The sequence below is a fragment of the Coregonus lavaretus genome (genome assembly GCF_964263955.1).
Source record: "Coregonus lavaretus genome assembly, contig: HAP1_SCAFFOLD_251, whole genome shotgun sequence".
In the NCBI taxonomy this organism is placed as follows: Eukaryota; Metazoa; Chordata; class Actinopteri; order Salmoniformes; family Salmonidae; genus Coregonus; species Coregonus lavaretus.
Window position 1 is genome coordinate 97,721 of NW_028166533.1, and position 10,590 is coordinate 108,310.

At 49.8% G+C, this 10,590-nt stretch overlaps 1 protein-coding gene across 1 annotated transcript in view; it reads left to right on the forward strand.

Moving 5' to 3' along the window:
• Window positions 1–10,315, forward strand: part of LOC311114586 (transcription regulator protein BACH1-like) — a 34,809-nt gene extending 24,494 nt beyond the window's left edge. The window contains exons 4-5 of the mRNA XM_084189826.1: window positions 3,600–3,806; window positions 4,915–10,315. Of these exons, the coding sequence (XP_084045952.1) occupies window positions 3,600–3,806; window positions 4,915–5,157 (450 nt within the window). The 3' untranslated portion in view covers window positions 5,158–10,315. The remainder of the gene's footprint in view (window positions 1–3,599; window positions 3,807–4,914) is intronic.
• The last annotated feature ends 275 nt before the right edge of the window (window positions 10,316–10,590 follow it).

Here is a 10,590-nt window from a genome sequence, read left to right on the forward strand (position 1 = left end):
GGGTTGGAGAGAGAGAGCTGGGCTGGGTTGGAGAGAGAACTGGGCTGGGTTGGAGAGTGGGTTGGGTTGGAGAGAGGGCTGGGCTGGGTTGGAGAGAGGGCTGGGTTGGGTTGGAGAGAGGGCTGGGCTGGGTTGGAGAGAGAGAGCTGGGCTGGGTTGGAGAGAGGGCTGGGTTGGGTTGGAGAGAGGGCTGGGTTGGGTTGGAGAGAGGGCTGGGCTGGGTTGGAGAGAGAGGGCTGGGTTGGAGAGAGAGAGCTGGGCTGGGTTGGAGAGGGGGCTGGGTTGGAGAGAGAGCTGGGCTGGGTTGGAGAAAGGGCTAGGCTGGGTTGGAGAGAGGGCTTGGTTGGAGAGAGAGCTGGGCTGGGTTGGAGAGAGGGCTGGGTTGGGTTGGAGAGATGGCTGGGTTGGGTTGGAGAGAAGGCTGGGTTGGGTTGGAGAGAGCTGGGCTGGGTTGGAGAGAGAGCTGGGTTGGGTTGGAGAGAGAGCTGGGCTGGGTTGGAGAGAGAGCTGGGCTGGGTTGGAGAGAGAGCTGGGTTGGAGAGAGAGCTGGGTTGGGTTGGAGAGAGAGCTGGGTTGGGTTGGAGAGAGAGCTGGGTTGGGTTGGAGAGAGGGCTGGGCTGGGTTGGAGAGAGAGAGCTGGGCTGGGTTGGAGAGAGGGCTGGGTTGGGTTGGAGAGAGGGCTGGGCTGGGTTGGAGAGAGAGCTGGGCTGGGTTGGGGAGAGGGGGCTGGGTTGGAGAGAGAGCTGGGCTGGGTTGGAGAAAGGGCTGGGCTGGGTTGGAGAGAGGGCTTGGTTGGAGAGAGAGCTGGGCTGGGTTGGAGAGAGGGCTGGGTTGGGTTGGAGAGAAGGCTGGGTTGGGTTGGAGAGAAGGCTGGGTTGGGTTGGAGAGAGCTGGGCTGGGTTGGAGAGAGAGCTGGGTTGGGTTGGAGAGAGAGCAGGGTTGGGTTGGAGAGAGAGCTGGGCTGGGTTGGAGAGAGAGCTGGGCTGGGTTGGAGAGAGAGCTGGGTTGGAGAGAGAGCTGGGTTGGGTTGGAGAGAGAGCTGGGTTGGGTTGGAGAGAGGGCTGGGCTGGGTTGGAGAGAGGGCTGGGCTGGGTTGGAGAGAGAACTGGGCTGGGTTGGAGAGAGGGCTGGGCTGGGTTGGAGAGGGGGCTGGGCTGGGTTGGAGAGGGGGCTGGGTTGGAGAGAGAGAGCTGGGCTGGGTTGGAGAGAGAACTGGGCTGGGTTGGAGAGTGGGTCGGGTCGGAGAGAGGGCTGGGCTGGGTTGGAGAGAGGGCTGGGTTGGGTTGGAGAGAGGGCTGGGCTGGGTTGGAGAGAGAGAGCTGGGCTGGGTTGGAGAGAGGGCTGGGTTGGGTTGGAGAGAGGGCTGGGTTGGGTTGGAGAGAGGGCTGGGCTGGGTTGGAGAGAGAGGGCTGGGTTGGAGAGAGAGAGCTGGGCTGGGTTGGAGAGGGGGCTGGGTTGGAGAGAGAGCTGGGCTGGGTTGGAGAAAGGGCTGGGCTGGGTTGGAGAGAGGGCTTGGTTGGAGAGAGAGCTGGGCTGGGTTGGAGAGAGGGCTGGGTTGGGTTGGAGAGAAGGCTGGGTTGGGTTGGAGAGAAGGCTGGGTTGGGTTGGAGAGAGCTGGGCTGGGTTGGAGAGAGAGCTGGGTTGGGTTGGAGAGAGAGCTGGGCTGGGTTGGAGAGAGAGCTGGGCTGGGTTGGAGAGAGAGCTGGGTTGGAGAGAGAGCTGGGTTGGGTTGGAGAGAGAGCTGGGTTGGGTTGGAGAGAGAGCTGGGCTGGGTTGGAGAGAGAGCTGGGCTGGGTTGGAGAGGGGGCTGGGTTGGAGAGAGGGCTGGGCTGGGCTGGGTTGGAGAGGGGGCTGGGTTTGGTTGGAGAGAGGGCTGGGCTGGGTTGGAGAGTGGGCTGGGTTGGGTTGGAGAGAGGGCTGGGTTGGGTTGGAGAGAGAGCTGGGCTGGGTTGGAGAGAGAGCTGGTTTGGGGACAGGGCTGGGCTGGGTTGGAGAGAGGGCTGGGCTGGGTTGGAGAAAGGGCTGGGTTGGAGAGAGAGCTGGGCTGGGTTGGAGAAAGGGCTGGGCTGGGTTGGAGGGTTGGGTTGGAGAGAAGGCTGGGTTGGGTTGGAGAGAAGGCTGGGTTGGGTTGGAGCGAGCTGGGCTGGGTTGGAGAGAGAGCTGGGTTGGGTTGGAGAGAGAGCAGGGTTGGGTTGGAGAGAGAGCTGGGTTGGGTTGGAGAGAGAGCTGGGCTGGGTTGGAGAGAGAGCTGGGTTGGAGAGAGAGCTGGGTTGGGTTGGAGAGAGAGCTGGGTTGGGTTGGAGAGAGAGCTGGGCTGTGTTGGAGAGATAGCTGGGTTGGGTTGGAGAGAGAGCTGGGCTGGGTTGGAGAGAGAGCTGGGTTGGGTTGGAGAGAGAGCTGGGTTGGGTTGGAGAGAGAGCTGGGTTGGGTTGGAGAGAGAGCTGGGTTGGGTTGGAGAGAGAGCTGGGTTGGGTTGGAGAGAGAGCTGGGCTGGGTTAAGGAGAGAGCTGGGCTGGGTTAAGGAGAGAGAGAGCTGTGCTGGGTTAAGGAGAGAGCTGGGCTGGGTTGGAGAGAGCTGGGCTGGGTTGGAGAGAGAGCTGGGTTGGAGAGAGAGCTGGGCTGGGTTGGAGAGAGAGCTGGGTTGGGTTGGAGAGAGAGCTGGGTTGGGTTGAAGAGAGCTGGGTTGGGTTGGAGAGAGAGCTGGGTTGGGTTGGAGAGAGAGCTGGGCTGGGTTAAGGAGAGAGCTGGGCTGGGTTAAGGAGAGAGCTGGGCTGGGTTAAGGAGAGAGCTGGGCTGGGTTAAGGAGAGAGAGAGCTGGGCTGGGTTAAGGAGAGAGCTGGGCTGGGTTGGAGAGAGAGAGCTGGGCTGGGTTGGAGAGAGAGCTGGGTTGGGTGGGAGAGAGAGCTGGGCTGGGTTGGAGAGAGAGCTGGGCTGGGTTGGAGAGAGAGCTGGGCTGGGTTGGAGAGAGAGCTGGGTTGGGTTGGAGAGAGAGCTGGGTTGGGTTGGAGAGAGAGCTGGGCTGGGTTAAGGAGAGAGCTGGGCTGGGTTAAGGAGAGAGCTGGGCTGGGTTAAGGAGAGAGCTGGGCTGGGTTAAGGAGAGAGCTGGGCTGGGTTAAGGAGAGAGAGAGCTGGGCTGGGTTAAGGAGAGAGAGAGCTGGGCTGGGTTAAGGAGAGAGCTGGGCTGGGTTAAGGAGAGAGAGAGCTGGGCTGGGTTGGGGACAGGGCTGGGCTGAGGGAGAGGACTGGGGGTGAATTCTGTGGGGACAGAGGGAGGGGCAGAGAGTGAGGGGGACAATGAGTGTACCCCTACAGCCAGAGAGGTTAGGACTGAATGGGACGAGAGCTGCTGAATGAGAGGTATGCGTATATTCGGGATTGTCTTATAAAACAAAAGCCAAATCTATCTATATATACATATTGTTAGAGCACGGTATTTCTGTTATCTTTCCTACTAGCACTGACTTTGCTGATTTTAACTTTTTTATGGAGTATGTGATTTGTGGTTGTCATGAATTCACTAACTGTAATTTGCTCTGGATAAGAGCGTCTGCTAAATTACTAAAAAGTAAAATGTCTGATCCTGTCCCCATGTTTTCAAGGTGCAGCTCCCGTTCTCTGTGGGTCGTATCGTGGGGTTGAGCAGGAATGACTTCCAGCTGATGTTGAGGCACCAGGTTCTGACCAGAGAGCAGCTGGACTTTGTCCACGACGTCCGACGCAGGAGTAAGAACCGCAGCGCAGCGCAGCGCTGTCGCAAGAGGAAGCTGGACTGCATACACAACCTGGAGTGTGAGATAGACAAACTGGTGAGGGGGGGAAATGACTTCCTAAAATGACTTCCTAAGACGGTGTTTCTTTATCCTGGTCCTGGGGACCCAAAGGGGTGCACATTATTTGTTTTTGCTCTAGCACTACACAGCTGCCTCCAATAATCAACGCATCATCAAACTATTGATTAGTGGAATCAGGTGTGTGGTGCTGAAACCCTCTGAAAACATCTACAGTACTTTTATTGATTTGGAACATTGTTATGAATAGGATGAGACTCATTACACTGTCTGTCTCTCTGTCTGTCTCTCTGTCTGTCTGTCTGTCTCTCTGTCTGTCTCTCTGTCTGTCTGTCTCTCTCTCTGTCTGTCTGTCTCTCTGTCTGTCTCTCTCTCTCTCTGTCTGTCTGTCTCTCTGTCTGTCTGTCTGTCTCTCTCTCTGTCTGTGTCTCTATCTGTCTGTCTCTCTGTCTGTCTCTCTCGGTCTGTCTCTCTGTCTGTGTCTGTCTGTCTCTCTATGTCTGTCTCTCTCTCTATGTCTGTCTCACTGTCTCTCTCTGTCTGTCTCTCTCTCTCTGTCTGTCTCTCTCTATGTCTGTCTCTGTCTGTCTGTCTCTCTGTATGTCTCTCTCTCTGTCTGTCTGTCTGTCTGTCTCACTGTCTCTCTCTGTCTGTCTGTCTCTCTGTCTGTGTGTCTCTGTCTGTCTGTGCATGTGTTTGTGTAATGTCTTCATGTGTTTGTGATTTCTGCTTGGTGTCTCTGTGTCTCCATGTGTCTACATGGTGTCTCTGTGTCTACATGGTGTCTCTGTGTCTCTGTGTCTCCATGTGTCTGCTTGGTGTCTCTGTGTCTCCATGTGTGTCTCTGTGTCTCCATGTGTCTGCTTGGTGTCTGTGTGTCTCTGTGTCTCCATGTGTCTGCTTGGTGTCTCTGTGTCTACATGTGTGTCTCTGTGTCTCCATGTGTGTCTCTGTGTCTCCATGTGTCTGCTTGGTGTCTGTGTGTCTCTGTGTCTCCATGTGTCTGCTTGGTGTCTCTGTGTCTACATGTGTGTCTCTGTGTCTCCATGTGTGTCTCTGTGTCTCCATGTGTGTCTCTGTGTCTCCATGTGTCTGCTTGGTGTCTCTGTGTGTGTGTGTCTCCCAGAGGACAGAGAAGGACCAGCTGATATCAGAGAGGACCCATCTGAACCAGATGAAGCTGAATACTTGGCACAGTGTGTCTGCTCTGTGTCAGAGGGTCTGCAGCGAGGCCGCCCTGAGACCAGAACAACTCCAGGTCCTAGCCAAGTACACCTCTCCAGACTGCCCTCTGTCTGCTCTCATATCCCCCACAGACCCTCCCTCCCCTGGGCTAGGAGGACTACTACAACCCCAGGACTCTCCCTAGGCCTGCTCCTCCTCAAGGCCTAGCCTCGGATACCTGTCAGAACCCTTTGGAACCCTCAGCCAGCTGCTCCAGGGACACACCCACAGGGGAGGAGCTCTCAGGTGATTGGTCAAGCCCTCCAGGTATATATAGCTGTGATCAGGTGACTGATGCCCCGCCCATGGAACAGTGTGACCAACACAGGTGTTAGTCTGGACACCTTCATCACCACTATCATCATCATCATCATCATCATCATCATCATCATCATCACTTTATGGACTTTCTTCTACAGGCAAAGACCTTCCTCAGGTGTGCACTCTGTTACTACTCCCCACAAATGTAAAAGCATTGAGCAAGGACGATGGAAGCGGGGGTTCGGGAAAGTGCAATCTTTTCCCGCGATTGACACGGTTACATAAAAGCTGACCAGTATTTCAACCACAGAAAATATCTCGTTTGGACACACCTACTCATTCAAGGGTTTTTCTTTATTTTTACTATTTTCTACATTGTAGAATAATAGTGAAGACATCAAAACTATGAAATAAAACATATGGAATCATGTAGTAAACAAAAAAGTCTTAAACAAATCAAAATATATTTTATATTTTAGATTCTTCAAATAGCCACCCTTTTGCCTTGATGACAGCTTTGCACACTCTTGGCGTTCTCTCAACCAACTTCACCTGGAATGCTTTTCCAACAGTCTTGAAGAAGTTCCCACATATGCTGAGCACTTGTTGGCTGCTTTTCCTTCACTTTGCCGTCCGACTCATCCCAAACCATCTCAATTGGGTTGAGGTCGGGTGATTGTGGAGGCCAGGTCATCTGATGCAGCACTCCATCACGCTCCTTCTTGGTCAAATAGCCCTTACACAGCCTGGAGGTGTGTTGGGTCATTGTCCTGTTGAAAAACAAATGATAGTCCCACTAAGCTCAAACCAGAGGGGATGGCGTATCGGTGAAGAATGCTGTGGTAGCCATGCTGGTTAAGTGTGCCTTGAATTCTAAATAAATCACAGACAGTGTCACCAGCAAAGCACCCCCACACCATAACACCACCTCCTCCATGCTTTACGGTGGGAACTACACATGCGGAGAGCATCCGTTCACTCACACCACGTCTCACAAAGACACGGCGGTTAGAACCAAAAATCTCCAATTTGGACTCCAGACCAAAGGACACATTTCCACCGGTCAAATGTCCATTGCTCGTGTTTCTTGGTCCAAGCAGGTCTCTTCTTCTTATTGGTGTCCTTTAGTAGTGGTTTCTTTGCAGCAATTCGACCATGAAGGCCTGATTCACACAGTCCCCTCTGAACAGTTGATGTTGAGATGTGTCTGTTACTTGAACTCTGTGAAGCATTTATTTTGGGCTCCAATCTGAGGTGCAGTTAACTCTAATGAACTTATCCTCTGCAGCAGAGGTAACTCTGGGTCTTCCATTCCTGTGGTGGTCCTCATGAGAGCCAGTTTCGTCATAGCGCTTGGTGGTTTTTGCGAATGCACTTGAAGAAACATTAAAAGTTCTTGAAATGTTCCGTATTGACTGACCTTCATGTCTTAAAGTAATGATGGACTGTCGTTTCTCTTTGCTTATTTGAGCTGTCCTTGCCATAATATGGACTTGGTCTTTTACCAAATAGGGCTATCTTCTGTATACCCCCCCTACCTTGTCACAACACAACTGATTGACTCAAACGCATTAAGAAGGAAAGAAATTCCACAAATTAACTTTTAACAAGGCACACCTGTTAATTGAAATGCATTCCAGGTGATTACCTCATGACGCTGGTTGAGAGAATGCCAAGAGTGTGCAAAGCTGTCATCAAGGCAAAGGGTGGCTATTTGAAGAATCTCAAATATAAAATAGGTATGTCCAAACATTTGACTGGTACTGTGTGTATATATATATATATATATATATATGAGAAGCACTTTATTTAGTGCTACAGGTTATGACAGAAGAGAAGCTGCATGTAAAGTTGTGGTCAAAAGTTTTGAGAATGACACAAGTATTGGTCTTCACAAAGCTTGCTGCTTCAGTGTTTGTAGATATTTTTGTCAGATGTTACTATGGTATACTGAAGTATAATTACAAGCATTCCATAAGTGTCAAAGGCCTTTATTGACAATTACATTAAGTTTATGCAAAGAGTCAATATTTGCAGTGTTGACCCTTCTTTTTCAAGACCTCTGCAATCCGCCCTGGCATGCTGTCAATTAACTTCTGGGCCACATCCTGACTGATGGCAGCCCATTCTTGCATAATCAATGCTTTGAGTTTGTTAGAATTTGTGGGTTTTTGATTGTCCACCTTCCTCTTGAGGATTGACCACAAGTTCTCAATGGGATTAAGGTGTGGGGAGTTTCCTGGCCATGGACCCAAAATGTCGATGTTTTGTTCCCCGAGCCACTTAGTTATCACTTTTGCCTTATGGCAAGGTGCTCCATCATGCTTGAAAAGGCATTGTTCGTCACCAAACTGTTCCTGGATGGTTGGGAGAAGTTGTTCTCGGAGGATGTGTTGGTACCATTCTTTATTCATGGCTGTGTTCTTAGGCAAAATTGTGAGTGAGCCCACTCCCTTGGCTGAGAAGCAACCCCACACATGAATGGTCTCAGGATACTTTAATGTTGGCAAGACACAGGACTGATGGTAGCGCTCACTTTGTCATCTCCGGACAAGCTTTTTCTGGATGCCCCAAACAATCGGAAAGGGGATTCATCAGAGAAAATGACTTTACCCCAGTCCTCAGCAGTCCAATCCCAGTACCTTTTGCAGAATATCAGTCTGTCCCTGATGTTTTTCCTGAAGAGAAGTGGCTTCCTCGCTGCCCTTCTTGACACCAGGCCATCCTCCAAAAGTCTTCGCCTCACTGTGCGTGCAGATACACTCACACCTGCCTGCTGCCATTCCTGAGCAAGCTCTGCACTGGTGGTGCCCCGATCTCACAGCTGAATCAACTTTAGGAGACGGTCCTGGCGCTTGCTGGACTTTCTTGGGCGCCCTGAAGCCTTCTTCACAACAATTGAACCTCTCTCCTTGAAGTTCTTGATGATCTGATAAATGGTTGATTTAGGTGTAATCTTACTAGCAGCAATATCCTTGCCTGTGAAGCCGTTTTTGTGCAAAGTAATGATGACGGCACATGTTTCCTTGCAGGTAACCATGGTTAACAGACGAATAACAATGATTTCAAGCACCACCCTCCTTTTAAAGCTTCCAGTCTGTTATTCTAACACAATCAGCATGACAGAGTGATCTCCAGCCTTGTCCTCGTCAAAACACTCTCACCTGTGTTAACGAGAGAATCACTGACATGATGTCAGCTTGTCCTTTTGTGGCAGGGCTTCCAATATACCAGTCCTTTCCTTTCAAACCCATGAAGAGGGAGTTTCAATATACCAGTCCTTTCCTTTCAAATCCATGAAGAGGGAGTGAACAAGTGCACACTTATGTGTGAAAGAAGACCACATGACAGTATGACAATGCCAACCACACAACCTGTGCAACTTAATTCATATGATTATTTGTTGAACATGAGTAATGTAATTACTGCTACTCTATTTCTCTATACCTGCTTCACACCTCCACCCACTAATTTAGCGTTTAGTAATCGTGCGTTATTTTGTTATGATGAGCATTCCTTTGTAAGAAGTTAATCAGAATTGTATGCCATGCTTTTCCCAAGAACTCTGAAAGGAATCCCGCTGGACTTTCTTTCACATTTCACAGGACTTTCCTCTGGACATGTTCAATAGCACACTAAGCCAAGGTAACCTTTGGTCAACTTCAGGTAACCTTTGGTCAACTTCAGGTAACTTTTTTTTGGTCAACTTAAGGTCAGCTGTGGTCATTGATCAGAGCGTATGACCGTTCAGAAGACTAGCAATATCTATCTCAGGAGACCGCTGTGTTCTAGAACTCTGAAGGATTCCCGACTTCCGTTGCACTTTCTCTCCAACCTTCGATGTAACCTCCGGTCAACCTCCCGATTAACTGTCAGAGCCTATGACCAGGGTTGGGGGACAATTCTATTTTTAAATTCTGGAACATTCTGGTACGCACCAAAACATACAACACTTCTCATGGAGAGTGCCTTCTCAGGTATAGCAATACAATGTACAGAACTTTCTCATTGTCCCTCTCTCTCCCTCATTCTCTATCTCTCTTTCCTTAATCTGACCTCGACCTACTTCCTGTCTCTGTGCTTACTGTGTAATGCCACAGTCACGTGCTAGTCGGACCTAGGAAACTCCGAAATTTCTGACTTGCTAACTCGTTATAAAAATATGTTCCAGAGTTTCCCACTTGGGGAAGTATCAGAATCAACCAATAGGAAGCTCTACGCAAATAACTTGCATTCATTTTAACTCGGAGATCCCCAGTTCCGACTAGCATGCGAACACGGCAAAAGTGGGCGCGTTCGAGAGCACCAAAAACCGTGACCTTGACCCTCCTGGCTGCGATGGGGTCAACAGAGGAACCAACCACCAATGGCACCTTTTTAAACTTGACTACCAAGAAATAATTTTGTATCTGTGAATGGAATGTCTTTTTAAATGATTGATTGTGGAATAAATGAATATATAATTTTTTCAATTTACCTAACCTTATCAGGATTTATTTTTTTAATCAGGCGGAGAGATTGGATCATTAATCTTCCTCTTGTATTATTTGTATTCATTCTGCCATTCAGTCATTTAGGCAAAGAAAATGGCCTGGCTGACGGACTACATAGATGTTTCATATCACTTTTTTTCTAAGGAAAACTAGTCAGCATTTTAGCAGCTTACTGTGAGGCCTACTGTACATGTAGATATTTAGTTATTTATAGTTGATATTACTACGACCCCTAAAGGACAGTCAGGGATACACTACAAGACATGGACACAAACTCTCTCTCTCTTCCCCTCGCTTTCACTCTCTGTCTCTCTCTCTCTCTCTCTCTCTCTCTCTCTCTCTCTCTCTCTCTCTCTCTCTCTCTCTCTCTCTCTCTCTCTCTCTCTCTCTCTCTCTCTCTCTCTCTCTCTCTCTGTCTCTCTCTCTCTCTCTGTCTCTCTCTCTCTCTCTCTCTCTCTCTCTCTCTCTCTCTCTCTCTCTCTCTCTCTCTCTCTCTCTCTCTCTGTCTCTCTCTCTCAATTCAATTCAATTTCAATTTAATTTCAATTTCAATTTAAGGGCTTTATTGGCATGGGAAACGTGTGTTAACATTGCCAAAGCAAGTGAAGTAGATAGTAAACAAAAGTGAAATAAAATAATAAATAATAATATAATATAATATAATATAAATAAATAAAATCTCTCTCTCTCTCTCTGTGTCTCTCTCTCTCTGTGTCTCTCTCTCTCTGTGTGTCTCTCTCTCTCTCTGTGTGTCTCTCTGTCTGTGTCTCTCTCTCTCTCTCTCTCTGCCTTGCTCGCACACACAACTAGACTGCATATCTAGA